Below are 15,642 nucleotides of genomic sequence, written 5' to 3'. Positions count from 1 at the left end.
TTGCACAGATGAAAGAAAGCAGCCCTACTTGTGCATTTGATGTCTGTATTACCGCTGCCACATAATGTGTGCTGCCTGATGACAGAGCATGGTCAGCACATAGTCACGGTTCACTGAGGCAGTGAAATGAGGCCACAGCCACTCAGAAACAAATAACTCACATGGATACCGTCCAGCCACTCTCAGATCTGACCAAAGACTGCAAACCTTCACTTCAGTATAAAAAAACAGTAAATCTTTAATCAGCAATCCTCAGTGTTCCCAAGGAGTTTGGGCATCACTCCGGACATCACACACATAGAAGCTCTGTTTGATCTAACTTTCAGAGCTCAGTACGGATGCTGAAGAAAACACATGGACTTTATTCCACATGTTGCGTTATTGAGGCACTCAACCAAGAGGAGATACACTTGGTTTGTGGAAATAATGCCAGTGGCTTTTCATCCATAAACATCTCACAAATTAGACATTCTGGAAGAAATTGTTTTTATGCTTTAAGAGTGATACAAATAACATAAAATAATACTTACAATAAAGGAAACGTAAAAAATAAATCAAACTAATCAATATTTTAGTGTATTTCAGTCACTAGGCTCACTTCAGGCTTTGACTTACCTTCATTTGGCTTTTGATACTTTCCAACAAGCACCCTTTAATCACAGACTTGATTTAAATGCAGAAAAGAAGAATTATTGTATAAGTATAATTATGGTTTTCTCCACACTGACCATCCTGCAATTAAAACTTTAAATGGCATCAGCCTTATTCTTGCTGAGTCCAACAAAAACATGGAGCTTTGTATTAGTTCAGTCAGGCCGTGAAGTCGGTGCCAGCCCACATCAGTCAGTGGCTCAGCTGATACCTTTCTACACATCTCACTGGCAAATCTGAAATAGGGTGTGCTATTTAGATTGTTTCTTGCACATGGTTACGGTGTATCTGCAAGCTACTTTGCAACCCACACTTCCATTTCCTCCTTTCATGGCTGTATCTGACTGAATCAGTGTTCTGTCTTCTGTGTTCTGCACTGGCTCTCACTGTGGCTTTCCATGCCAAATATAAATCACTGCAGACACACATAGCAATCTTTTGTCTACTCCTTGGCTAAAGGAGGAATTTAGCTCAGGAGCTACAACAGCAGACTTTCATTTGAGATTTATATCCAACATCTGGTTGAGAAAGTTAAAAATTAAACTTCTTGCATTGAATAAAAGGATGTCTGTCTTCTCCAACCTTTCAAGGTATTGTTAAGTCAGCCTTCATGTCTCTCCTCAACTATGAAGATATTCTGTATGGTCATGCAGCCTAAACAAGACTCCAGCACCCAACCCCTCCATGCCATAGTCCACCACACTTAATGACCTAAGAGAAATTCCTTACTCATTATATATAAAAGGTTTATGACTACTTTACAGCCAATAAAAAAGAAGTCATGTCATTCGTTTATAAAGCTCTGTTGTTTACCATGAAAGCGCTCATTTAAGCCTTCCAGTAAACAATCCAGTAAATATACATTTACTGTTGTGAAACTGGACTCCATCATTCCTTTAGAGAGCTTAAAACTTTTATGGAATCCTGTGATGTTTGTAATAATGTATTGTTTATGCTGTTTTTCAGGTATAAGTAGGGTGACCATATGCCAACAAACTAAATGTGGGGCAAGCACTATGTTTGTGTGAGACAAGATGGGACACATCAACAATCCTAAAAGATATGAAATAAAAATTCAGAATGTTTGGATTTTATTTCACAGTTATTTCCTCTGCTCTTCTGTCTGGTAGCAGGCTTTTGTTTTAGCTTTCAGTTTGCATGAATCCATAGATTGGCATACCTTTTTTATTTGAACAATATCTGCTCATTTTAGCAGTTTTTTTTAATCCAAATATGACCCATATACTGTGTCACTACACACTGCACTTTCGTCCTGTGCAAAATTAAAAAATGACTCTAGCAAAAAAAAAAGGAGAAAAAACTCTATTTCTCAGCATATACCATTACTTTTTTCATTTGTGTGAGCTTTCATCATATTCAGCAATAACAATACATTTTATTCAACTCTGCAGAGGTTTTGACTTTTTGGTCCCTTTAACTTTCCCTGATGATGAGTATGCCATTAGACAGGCTGACCTTCTTCTGACTAGAATAAAAAGCCTTTCTTTCATATAGAGTGGGTAAAAGCCAGGCGTCAGGAATGTGCATGTCCTGCAGAATCAGTCGAAAATGTGCAACATTGACTCAAAATGTGGGACAAACGCAGTCTCTCATAAAGAGGGATATTTGATCAGCCTAGGTACAAGTTGTCTCAATGAGATCGTCTGATTAAATGAAATTTGAACTAATACAAAAGCAAGGTATTCAATTAAAATATCTTCATATTGAAAAGCTAAGGAGGACGACCTGTTTAAGGCTTTTTTTTTAAATGGAAAATAATCATTTTAAATTCATACAAGGCTTTTTTTTATTTAGAAATCACTCCTTATTTCTAAATGCTCCAAACACTCCCGCTAACACTGATATGAAATAGTTCGCATTTCACAAGAGAAGTGTTTTTATGGTTACAAACACCCTTTTGTTTTCTTGCACAACCTGTTAAACCAGGTATCTGTATCTCTCTTTTTTAGGAGGCTGATTTTGACGAGCTGATAAACTGTAAATCCCAGCATGCTTTTGAACAACCTGTGTGGACGTCATCATAATAACTGAAAATACCTGAAACGTCCTACCTGTGCGTCATCGCCACGTTACGCAAGCCGAGCGTGTTTTTGTAGGCTACAATTAAAGTAAGTGTTAACAGCTGAAAAGTAAAGAGTAATTAAGTGTATAATGTAGTAAGTGAAGTTATTTAATTACATCACGCCTATTTTGTTTTTCATGAACAGGTGAAATACACAGAGTAGCAGCAGCACTTCAGCACGTCACTTCCCAGGAAGTCCAAAGGATTTCCATCTGGGCTGCGGGCAGCAGGGGGCGGAGGTAGTGGTTTTTTTTTTGTTTTGTTTTTTTGGATGAGTTGGGGTCTTTGCCAAGGCGGCAGGACAGAGTTTGAACTGCTGCGGCGGAAAGCGGCCGAGCCGATTTGCGGTTTCTCTCTTTTTGTTTTTTAACGCCCAGGACAGGCGCTGAAAACTGACGCTAACTCTGGGGAAAAGCGCTTGGGGCTGTGCGTAAAATCAGTTTTGTCTCGAAAGTTTGAAATAACTCTTGGAAGTTTGAAGAAGGTTGTTTTGGCAATGGCCTGGACTTTTTTCTTTGCCGAGGTAACTCCTCTTTTCGCTCTGCCGGTTTAGTTTTGGAGTAGAGGCAGAGCTCGGACTCGGAATATGCAGCTTGTAGAAAGAAAGTCGGACTGATCCAGCAGGATTGCCCTGCTTTTGTTTTCTCTCTGGCCGGGCTCGGGGAGGAGATGCGCGCTCAGGATGGGACTGTGCCTCGGTACCGAAGTTACAGAAGAGCAGAAGAAGGCGAGGATACACAGCGCCAAGATAGACAGAGAACTTTACGAATCTGCCAAGCGGGAGATGAACGTGGTTAAAATACTCATTCTAGGTGAGACTGACAGCCTTATATGAACCCAGCTGTTGATGATTTTAGTTTAAAATAACTCAAATAATCCGTGTAAACTTTTTCATTTTTGAAGCACAAATCCAACTTTGACACCACACTTTGATTTTATAGATAACTTTTACAAATAAAGCCCGATCACAGGTGAACAGACAGTAAAACAAGTTTTAAAAGGCACTTAAAAAACTATCTCACGTTCTCCTACAGGTGCAGCAGAGAGCGGCAAAAGCACTTTGGTGAAACAGATGAAAATCATCCACAGTAATGGCTTCACCAAGCAAGAGCTGTGCACCTTCAAGGTGAGAAACGCTCTCACGCTCACGCTGCCTGTGTTTTTATCAGTTTATTAGCATATAGTGCTTCCACTGAGCTCTTGTAGAGGATCTAAACAAATGGATGGCTTCAAAAGATCAGTATCACATGTGGGTTTAGAGCACGGGTGTCATCTATAAGGCCCGAGGACCAGAACTGGAACGGCAAAAACTCAAATCCGGCCCGCTGGACAGTTTTGCAAACATGATAGAGGGCATAAAATGTAAGTTTTACAGCTTTTCCTGCTGATAAAGACCCACAGCCATTCATACCACAGCACAGAGGTTCAGAGAATAGAGAAATGATTAAATGGCAGAAAAGTTCCCTTTTTTCCCTTTCTACTATAGAAATCTTGGTTAAAGAAATTACATCAGTCATGAAAAACTTTGTTTTATACACACAGGCCACTATGGGTGGTGAGCTACCAAAACCTTTTCTGTAATTTTATGCATTTATCATCTAGAAAAAATGAGATGTACTTCCATATTAATTAATTAATTGATTAATTAATTACTTAATTAAAAAAGACATTGCACTTCCTTATTTTATATTAAAATATCTCAGGAATTAAGTATGTAGTTAAACATCTCTGCACTGACAGAAAGGGGAGTTTTATTCGTCCAGTCCGCTTAAGATGAAAGTGGTCTGTATGTGTCCCTCAATGTAAAATGAGTTTTTCATCCCTGGTTTGGAGTCTAGTTTCCTTTCAGGTAATAATAACATGACTTCGGCAAAGAGCTGAGATTATGCTGCAGACACAGGAATGCATTTCAGGTTTTTTTTTTTTTTTAATGATTAGATAAGAGATGGTTAGACACTGAAGAGATAGAGATGAAATGGAAAATGAAAGCAAAGCCTGTTTTTCCTGCATTGGGGGGGGGGGATAGATTTCTCATGATACCCAGGATCAGGCACAAGTTGGTATGCAGTGATTTGGCTCACATCTGCTCTTCCTTCTGTTTGTGTGAGAGTGACTGAAAGCCAAATTCCTCTGTTGTACTAGAGGTTGGGATGGGGAGGGGAGAATGGAAACGGTTCAACACACACACACAGTTTTTTCTCCCATTAGCTTGTTTTTAATGAGGGCTTATCCTCTTTGACCTCTTCTCTTATTGTTTTTCCTGATTTTTACTTTGCTGTACTTTTTGCCCATCTTGTTCTCTTGCTTCTCCTTGCTGTGTTTAATGATGTGATGACAGGAAGTGTCTTCAGGAAGGGTCTTCATCATGCTTCAGTTACCTGCTCTCTCTCCCAGCAATAACACCCCCGTCAGTGGAAAAGTCTGACAGTCAAACCTCTTTTTAGATTGTGAAACAGACCACGAAGCTGAAAAGAAACTCAGAAGTTAGGAGGCTGGAGTTTTTCTTGAACCAGTGCTGACAATAGTATTTATTTAAAATAAGTTAACTGGATGTCTGGATAGAAGTAAGTGTGTGCGTGCGTGTGTTGGAGAGGGGAAGGGCGTCCCCTGATTTGCAATAACTTTGACAGCAGTTAATTGGCCAGGATCAGCTACTGTCCACTAATGTTTTATGGCCACAGACTGTTTATAAAAGATGGGCATGGTTAGTTTTTTTTTTTTTTGGCTCAGAAGTGACCGTGTCTTAGCTATAGAGAAATGTGTCTTCATGCTAGCTTGTAAACTTGCTTTGTAATGCTGTAAAGTTGGGCATTTTTAATATGGGAGTCTTTGATTTGGGAATTTAGCTCAAGTGGCCACTAGAGGAACTGCAGTTTTTGGGGGGTTTTAAATTTTACTTTTACCAAAACACAGGAAGGAGAAGAGAGTCAAGAAACTGACTGTGAGTCTGCAGAGCTAGTGTCTGCTTGGCAGGGCTTTGTATGTTTACACAGACAGAATACCAACAGTAGAGTTGGTTTAATGTAGGTATTATCCTCAGGCTAATCCATATACTGTTTCATTCAATTTTTTATTTTTGGCAGGTGCGATCTTCCATAGAACATTTTTTGTTTCATAAATACATATTTGTGATTTCACCGTTACTTTGCATACATGCTTCAACATATTTTTGAGTTCCAGTTGCACCTCTCTTTTGTCATCGCCGGTGACAGTTGGGTTTGGTTTTGTTCTCAGGTGACGCCCTTATTTTTAAGTGGAAAAATGACACCAACCCACAATCCCGCTCTTCCGTTCCCCTCCCTTCCCCTGTCGTCCCAGCCTCCCACAGCAAACAAAAACACGCCCTCTTCTCTCTCTCTCACACACACACACACACACACACACACATACACAGATGAGCTCATCGCTCTTTCACCTATTGTTTCACATGTGTTTGTGTTTATCTCTGACACATAAGAGTCTGTGCTTCCATCAGTACAGTAGTAAACACCTCAACCCTGCCTTGACCTGAACAGATTATCCCTGCTCCACTTTGTTTTTTCTCTGATGAAAAATCACCTGAAGCAAAAGCCAGAAAAGTATTAAGAAAACATTCCTACATTTCTCTGCGTGGCTCTTAGGTTTGGATTGTGTTAGGACCATGACAGGACAGCCTGTTTAGAAGTAATAAGTGGAGTAAAGGTTGGACGTGAGCTCCTCTTTGTTTCATCCCTCTTTTATTTGCAGCCCGAGGCCGTGGTGTGGCTTTTACTTTGGACATGCCGATGGGCAGAAATTTTTTCCTTTTGTTCCCTTCCAACGCACACAGCTCTGTGTGTGTGTGTGTGTGCGTGTGTGTGTGCACTGTTGATGTAGTAGTTTTTATCAACTGAATTCATATTTCTGAGCCTGTAATCTCATCTGTTGACTCAGGTGTTTCACTAAGAATCTTTGTCAAGGACAAGTTTCTGGAGAAATGCAATAAATCTTTGAGCTTTTTCCCCAAACATGACTACAAAGCCTGCAAACAGACTCATGCTACACTCTTATACTTAGTTACTCATTGTTAGAAGAAAAGTTGGTAGTTAATGATTAAATATCAGGCTGCTGCCAGTTAAGTCACATTCTTTGTTGTGGTTTGCTCCGACACGAGACATGTGCTAATGGCTGTTAATTTTCTGTGCTCAGTGAGCTGATCCAAACTGCGAGCTGGACCAGGACAATAGTTCAGTGTAACTGGACGGATTTAGCGATTATGCTGTTGTAATGGGACTCATAATGTCTTTGCTGACGCACAGTGCAACGCAAAGTTTCCGCAATACTTTGAACTGCTGAATCTAGCTGGAAACGGAGGTTCAAAAGGTGTAACTGGCTCTATGGATTTCTATCTGGTGGACTTCCTTTCTAAAGGACACACAGACACACACACACTGGTAAAAACAAGGTGTCACTTTACTGCTTGAGAGGTGAGGTAAAGCTGATAATGAGTTCAGATTACCATACAGTGACTCCTGTAGGCTGCAGGGTATGTGCTCTGTACTGATTGGTCAAATGCTCTGAAATGGTTAACAGTTAAAAGACAATGAGATATAGTGATATCTGCACACAAAGCACAGATGTCTCCCGAGGTGTTCATCACTATCGCTGGTGATGCATCTCTGTATATTGGCATGATCAAAGAGAGACCCAGATAATGCATGAAAACAAGTTACCAGAGGCAAATCTGCAGATGCCTGCAAAGTGGTGAAATTTGCTTGTAGAAGGAAGCCACCGCCTGGATTTAACCAAGCAAATGGGGATGAGCCTTGAACTGTATAAAAACTGTAGTCACTGGTATGTTTAAGTTGGTGACAGGTTATTTAACCCAAACTGATGCAGTGAGTGGCTTCTCGTTTCCTAAACTAAAGGCATCCACAATATGTAGGAAGACGAGCCTTTTCTCTTTCAGAAGGGTTAAATAATTGGCATCAAGCAAATAACTGTGGAAGTGACTCAAAATTCTTTATTTGGGTTAACATCCGTCCCTCCATCCATCCTTCCATCCATCCATGTATGTCATCGGGGCAGCAGTCAGAGCAGAGAGCACTCCAAAAAACATTTGTGAAAAGCTACTTTTCACAAGTGTGATCAGTTTTACCCTTGTGAAAAATGTAATTTGTGGTCTGTTTGGCCTGTGAACGTTAAGGGGTTTTCACCCACAAAATCCCTTCTTAGCTTTTCTTCCAAAATCCCAACTGCATGTTCTTAGACTTGCATAATCTATGTGCTCATCGAATGCTGATTAGTTGACAAGTGGAGCAAGATATGGAACTAAATGGGAGAAGTGTGAAAAAAATCATCAAAGATAAACAACACAGCATGAAAAGCAGAAGCAGCGAAGACTTTTGTTTTTAACACCTGGTTTCACTTCAGCTGCTTGTCTAATGACTTCGCTTTTCCCCGCAGCTTGCTGACCAGAAACCGGACCAACAACAGCACAAGCACGAGTAGCCCATAGACCGGTTGTACCACATAATTTATACACTGCCTCTATCAACAACAAATACTCTCCACAGATAGACGGGCGGTCCGTGGGTGCCTTAGCGCTACCTGTGCTCAAGCATAAAGCAACCAAAATAGTGACTTCATGGAGCACACTGACCGCCCGTCTATCTGCGGAGAGTCCAGACCCCACTGAGAATCTTTTCCAACCCAAAGATTCTCAGTGGGGTCTGGACTCTGTGGTGGCCCATCCATGTGTGAAAAGACTTAACACAGCGGTCTGACTCTCCCATCATCAATACAAGAGTCTTGGTGAAAGAATTGTGCAACTTTGGGTGGAACTAAATGCTGTCACATTGCACAAGTTCACTAAAAGGATGCCACAGTGAGCATCCTGCTACTCTTCTTCTCCTCTGTAAATGCTAAACTAGAATAAGCTGAGTCAGGGAGGAGGAACTGGGAAACAATTGATAAACACAACAAAGGTGGAGGGAGTGAAGGGAGGAAGCACAACTGAATCAGTATCCTGAGACGAGCTGCATAGATGGAAGCATGAACTGTGACGCTTCTATAGTAAATGCTTCCATTGTCTTTATAAAGCTTTGATCGCTTTAATTCAATTTTAAATGTGAGAGTCCACCTTCCTCACTAAGCTGCATGTGTGTGTACTCTTGAACTTTTAAAAATATGTCGATTGTGTTGCATTTTCTTGCTCTTCAAACTAAGATCACCGATATTTGGAGTCCTGTGTTATTTGCATTCATATTTACTTGCTAGCGGCTCTTTTTCTCTGCTTACTTCAGTTCATTCTCAGCATAAAAATGTGACTCGCTCAGCACACGTGCTGTGCGTTTTCATGCATGTGTGATAAAAGGGATCCAAGTGATGAACATCCTCAGTGCTCAGATAAAAACTCTGCACCTTTTATTTGCTGTTGTTCGTTTGGGGGAATTTAGCATAACTTCAGTCGGTGTAGATCAGTCACAGGTGTTTGATTTGGTTTGTTAGGCTGGTGCAGAGAGAGTGTAGGTGCTGCTGACTGAATCGAGAAGTATTTCAAAATCAGATCTGAAAATACATTTTTATATTTTTAGTGAAACTCCACAAAACATAAAAGCATAATTCTCACAAACATAACTGTATGTCTTGTATCTTTATGACCACATGTGTTGTGCAACTGTTTTTATTCTGAAAGCATCTACACACCCACACACACGCTTTCACTTACGTTACCTGGTTAAACCCAATCCTTGCTGGAGTCACTTGTGAGGTCAGATGCGAGAGTAAAGGCATGTTATCGATGAACAGATTCAATCTGTTTTTGCTGTTTTTAAATCTAAACAATTTAAATAATTTAAAACAAAATGAAACTTCATCCGTCTTTTAACCAGTAACCCTGCTAAAAATCTGGTGAAAATCATCAAATACAAGTATAAGCAATATGTCTGAGAGCTTTTTAAAGCCAATTATCTGCCAGATTTATGACTTCCATTTGTTTTTGTGGCCTTCATCCGTTGCTTTGATGAAGCCCACAATGCTGAAACAATAACATGTTTGTTCTCATGGGAAAGTAAACTAGTGTAACTGAGATTTGTCAACTATTTCCCTGAAGTTTCATGTTAGTGCTACATTTTACCTTTGAGCTACTCCATCTCTGAGAACCTGAGAACGCTCAGTTTCAGCCCGGAGCAAACACAAAGTCCTGGTTGCTACTTTGTGTATGTTGCAAAATGCTGAAAGTGGTAAACATTGAAGATGATCTCCAGCTTTGACAGTAAATATACCTGTGAAAAATGGGCCCTATTTGAAAATGCCAATAAAGACATCTATTGTCTTTATTGTGCTGTGAAAATTATTTGCCCCATCCCAATTTCTTATTTTCTCGCATACTTGTTACATATTTAAACATATTTCTCCTATTCTGACACTGCCTACCTTTCCTAACGCCTGCCAGAAATGTTACAGCTTTATCCCCCTTGTCACACATCGACTTCTACTGCCGATCAGTCCTCTGAATCTCCCTTCCCCTCAGCTTCTCTCTTTAGCCTCTTCATGTTAGTTTCAATCGTTAACAGTGTCCTTTTATTAACAGTACTGGTTGTTATCTTTAATTATTCATATTTATGTTTTAATTTTCTTTTAATTTATTCTATTTTTCAAACTATGTCCTTGTTTTGTTTTAATTTTCCCAGTTATTTTATTGATTGTCGTGCAACGCTTTGCTCGGTGTTTGTTGTGCTTAAATCCACCTACACTGCTGTGAAAAAGTATTTGCGTCTTTGCTGATTTCTTATGTTTTGCAAATTTGTCACACCTATAGGTACTAGTGAAAAAGGGCTATAAGTGAGACCCGGACCATCACACTACTGCCACCATATTTGGCTGTTGATTTGATTTTCTTTTTATGAAATGCTGTTAGTTTTATGTCAGATGCAATAGGATCCAAACTTGCCAAAAATGTCAGCTTTCTGGGGAAATATTCATTAGTCCACAGAATATGTCCACAAAAGGTTTTGTGAATCATCAGGATGTTTTCTGTGAGATGAGACTTTGTCCTTTTTGGAGCTCTCCCATTGATGCCGTTTTTGCCCACTTTCTTATTGTCGAAACATTTATTCTGACCTTGAGTGAGGAAAGTCAAGCTGGGTTTTTTTGTAACTTCCTGGATGAGTTGTCGACGTGCTCTTGGAGTAATTTTAGTTGGATGCCCACCCCCCGGAAGGTTTTCCCAGACTGACTTCTTGAGTTTCTTTAGATACATGATGTTTTTCTCTTTGAGATATTTTAGCCTACTTCACTTTATCAGACAGGTTATATTTAAGTGATTTCTTGATCCACACGTCTGGTGACAAACATTACTTTTATTTATTTATTGTTTATTTTTCTTTAATGGACACTTTTGGCTGCTCCCTTGTCACAAGGGGTCGCCACAACCAGTAGCGGGTGTCTCTAGTTGGAATTGAACCAGTGACCTTTCACTTGGCAAGTGAACACAATGTGAAATGTGTGAACCCTTGCCTTTAATAAGCATTAATAACCTCGATATTTACCCCCACGTGCAGTTTTCACTCTAAACTAAAGATATCCGGCTCCTATGTCATCTTTTCAATAGGGACACAGGACATTGTACCAATGGGACAACCAGTTATTTTTCTTCTTTTTACAGATTTAACAAACAAGCTTGATGAGTTTTAAGATTTCTTGTGAAACCGTGCCGTATTACACATCACTGTTACCGCCTGGTAACAACCCCTCGACTCCGGGTATGGAATATCGCGATGAAGCCTTGTTGTCTTCTTGTTGTTTGCTTGTGTGCTGCTGTTATCTGTATCTGGATAGAAACAGAAGATGTGCTGTTCAGACAGGTTAACTCAAACTCAGCACACGACATAAAAAAACCCTAAAAACTGTAGTTATTGCAGCCGAGGCTAACGAGCGTAGAAAGTGTATAATGTTGTCATTTGAAGATTTTATCACTTGAATCTCAGCAAGCTCCCTTGTACCATACGGGCCATAGAAAAAGGTCATGGTTTGGCTTAAAATACAACAGCTGCCACTTCTTTTAAAGCTCAGTTTTCTTGGTTGCCAGGGTTACACATCTCCACTGAAGAGTCTGAATAACATACGTCCTGCAGTTTCATGTTTGGGTATTTCAGATTTTGGTCTGATACAGGGTTGAATACACAGGCCACAGAAAAGTTGTTTGGCAATAAAGGATAACTGAGGTTTCTCATGTGAAATCATGTGCACGTTGCTCAAGAGTTGTCTATCATATTGGACGTGATGCAAGTGCTCGTTGCTACAGAAAAACATGTATTTTCTGACTGGTTGGCAGTGGTTTCTGGAGGTTGGTGGCTCCCGAGGGATGAAATGGTTGCATAGAAGGTGATTGCTTTGGTTACTAGCAGATTGCCACGGCTGCCTGTAGTTTTTTATGATTGTGTGCAAATACTTTGTAACTACTAGCCAAGCAGAAGTAAAACTTGGAAATGGAGAAGAGTTGTGCCCTTTGAAATATTTGAAATATTTTGGCTGCAGGGCGGAGGCACAACTTTCACTTTGAAGGCGAACCTTCTCCACTTCTCGTTTGCGTCACGCTTTTCACAGTTTCACTAGAGCTCGGAAAGAAGCTGGACAGTGTTTGCAGACGAGTCTTTCACTTCCACTACAGCAATGTGCCAGCGACCAAAGCAATCCCATAGTGGTTTTTACCAGCTGGCGGGGGAATAGTGGTTGCTGTGACTGACCGGTCTCTAGGCCTGTGTGACTGAGGCATTATTTACTTGATCCTACATTGTTACCACAGTTGTCACACCTCCAAAATAGCGTACCACTTAATGTCACATAGTTAGTGGTCACCTGTCTATAAAACCTCAATCTCTTAAAGTGCACATGTATCCATATGTAGGGCACATATAGACACTATTTGTACACTGCTCTGCCCAATGCAGGCGTGAATTCCAACTTTGAATGACCCCCATGAGCCAATAAATCTCGAAAGACTCATAAATATTAAAATTATGCTAATTATTGCAAATATAATCACATTTATATAAACTCTGTTAAACTTGTTGAGCTTTGGACAAACATCAGCATATTGTGCCATACAAGTTTGAAATCAGACGTGACAGCAGATAAAGTATATATTCACATATAAACATGTGATGTTGTTTTAATTGAAATTTCTTCTTCATAAACATTTCTTTTCTGAATAATATAAGCTGCGTATAATTTAAATCAGCTGCCACTCTCAGTCTTCTCCGACATCTCTGACATGCTGACATATCTACAGCCAACAGCTGTTGATCAGCAGGACGTTGGGAAACTGTTTCCTATATTACATTTGTGCACAGCATGCACACAAAGGCCTGTTTATTAAAACGCTGCTTCACAGCACCGCCGCTGGTAGAAAAATACAACAGAAAGAAAAAATTAAATATGTGAAGTCGTCAATCTGTCTGAAACAAGTTTCCTTATACAAAACATGTTGTAAAACAAGTGGACTGGTCTGTTGTGCTTAAAGCTGGAGTGTTGTCCCTGAGGGGACCATCCATAGTAAGCACTCTCAGTGACATCATGCGGATCGAAGACTAGAAAAAAAAGGTGGGAAACTTGAGTGTTTAGTGCAGTCTGAAGGCTGAGCTTGAGGCTCACAGGGATTGTTTGCATACGTGCTGAGGTCATTGTGTGGAAAGTTGAGCGTCAACCGTTAGAGCAGTTTGTGTAAAACAAATAAATAAGGACTAGCATAGTAAGAGTTTCTCTGTTTTCCTCTATTTTCACTAAGTGACCTAACATGCCTGAGCAGCTCCAGGTGGATTTCTTTTTTTCTTATATTATTTGTTGCACATCTCAAACCCCGTCCCTTTACCAGAAGCGTTCTGATTTTTAGTGAAATTCACGGTCATAAAGCAAGAAAAAATGAACACATTATTTGGTTTTTAAGACTCAAAGTGACAAAGTTATTGTGATATTAAGTTGCCAATCTCTGGGTGACTTTTATTGTGAGCCAGAGGGAGAAAAAACACAAAAAGCAACTTATTTATGATACCAATCAATGCTGGCTGTCTGCAAAGTTTTTAGCTCAACTCTTCTGGTGAGGTGAAGCCTTGTCACCTCACTCACGCACGCACACATGCACACACACAAAGAGGAGAGCGACCAGACTGTGATAGAATTGTGATGGAATGTGAAGCTTATCTTTAGTTGGTAGCAGATAAACAGAGACAAAAACTCATACGTGTGCGCGTGCACATGCACACACGCACACGCAAGCACGCACACACACACACAGTCAACCTGAGTTAGTTCAAATCTCCAGGTGTGTAAGTATGAATACAGAGTTTTGAAATTAGTTTAATTCATGTTGTTCAGGTGTATTTAGGATCTTATGCGTGCAAATGATCACATTCTTTCTGTGTTAGAGGACTGGACATGCTTTGGTGGGCTAGTAGTAGTAGATTTATTTATATAGCAGACAGCACAACCACTTAATCAAGAGGATACAATTGAAACAAGTTTATAACATTCAGTAGAATCAAAGGAGAATCCTCTAAATGTCCAACAGTGGAACATCCAACAGACGGGGATCCCAGCTACACTCAGATACACTGACTGGACTCAACTAAGTTCCTACTAAGTCAGGAAGGAGATGAGTCAGGTCTCAGAAGTCCACAAACCCTAACTGGCAAAGTATACTATCAGGGGTTAACCACTCAGGGGCAGTGTTTGCCGGGGTTGTAACTGAGGAAAACTGGGTGGTTTTTGGTAGAAGCTGCTTTTTGCAAATGAAGATGTGATTAGTGAAAGTGAGTTACAATACAAGATCAGAGAAGAGGCTTCATACAGCTCGATAGTGCCTTTTATCCTGTGGCTGAACTTGACCTCTGCTTTGTGCTCTTTGGCAGCCGGCAGTGCTCGATAACCTCCTGACTTCCATGAAGTTTGTCCTCCATGGCATGGGCACCCTCCGCATCAACCTGGCTAACAGCAGAAACAAGGTACTCATGTCAGACTTCTCTCACCTTAAATTTTGGTCTTTTATTTTTTGTCGTTGTCACCCTGCTCCTGCCCTCTTAGAGTTTTGTGCTTCTTGTGTCTCTGCACATCACCTGGATCACCATTAGAGGGCAGCATCTTAGCACTATAGCTACACAGCTTTCATTGAAGGAGAGCACAGAGTTAGGCCACTGGTGGGTGGTTTGCTTGTGAGGTTTAATTTCATTTGAACTTTACTGTCAAAGTTATCAGAGTGCATGTGTTTTCCACCTACACAGCACATCCTGCTGGGTAATGATGACCAAAGTATTTCCTCTATTAGATGTCATCAGAATGTGTGTGAGCATCTCTTTCCATATATTTTTTTTCTTTGTGTGTGTGTGTGTGTGATTAACAAGTCTGGAGAGTGGAGACAGACTCATAAACTTTTCTATCATTTAGGCTTCCTTCTATCTTTTTTCCATCTGCCCCATCGCTCCTCCCTGATCATTAATCTGCATTTCTGTCTCCCTGTTGTCTTCTGGCAGGTTCACGCCCATTCCGTGCTGTCGTGTGGGCGTTGTTTTGACGAAGACCAGGTGCTCTTTCCTTTCCTGAGCCATGCCCTGTCCTGCCTGTGGGCCGACCAGGGAGTGAGGGCCGCGGCCGCCCGGGGATACGAGTACGAGCTCAATGACTCGGCGCTGTAGTGAGTACTCCTCGAGAACAGACTCACGCTGTGCTGAAGAGATGCAGGGGACTAATTAGCTGGACTTAGCAGCTGATGCTCAGCCATCTGCTTACTGTCACTGGGAGTTAACGTCTGGAGAAAGGAAAGGAAAGAGTGCAGGAAGATAGCCCACAGTTTGGAATCACATATACTTCCACAAGTGTTGTATATCTTAAAATAAAAGCCATTAAATACATACATAAACCAGATATTATTTTAGTTTTGGATGCGTGTATGGAGG

At 40.6% G+C, this 15,642-nt stretch overlaps 1 protein-coding gene across 2 annotated transcripts in view; it reads left to right on the top strand.

Annotated features, from left to right (window-relative positions):
* Positions 1-2,687: 2,687 nt before the first annotated feature.
* The window catches only part of gnav1 (guanine nucleotide binding protein (G protein) alpha v1), a 37,550-nt gene continuing 24,595 nt past the window's right edge, over positions 2,688-15,642 (top strand). The window contains exons 1-5 of one of the 2 annotated variants that reach the window (XM_003455763.4): positions 2,688-2,780; positions 2,880-3,546; positions 3,769-3,860; positions 14,602-14,694; positions 15,220-15,380. In XM_003455763.4, the coding sequence (XP_003455811.1) occupies positions 3,417-3,546; positions 3,769-3,860; positions 14,602-14,694; positions 15,220-15,380 (476 nt within the window). In that variant the 5' untranslated portion in view covers positions 2,688-2,780; positions 2,880-3,416. Of the gene's footprint in view, positions 2,781-2,879; positions 3,547-3,768; positions 3,861-6,853; positions 7,147-14,601; positions 14,695-15,219; positions 15,381-15,642 lie in introns of those variants that run through there. The other variant, XM_025907980.1, reaches the window with a different exon arrangement.

Source organism: Oreochromis niloticus, linkage group LG6 (assembly GCF_001858045.2).
Source record: "Oreochromis niloticus isolate F11D_XX linkage group LG6, O_niloticus_UMD_NMBU, whole genome shotgun sequence".
Lineage (NCBI taxonomy): Eukaryota > Metazoa > Chordata > Actinopteri > Cichliformes > Cichlidae > Oreochromis > Oreochromis niloticus.
The sequence above is the reverse complement of the archived record's forward strand: the minus strand, read 5'-3'. Positions and strand labels throughout refer to the sequence as shown.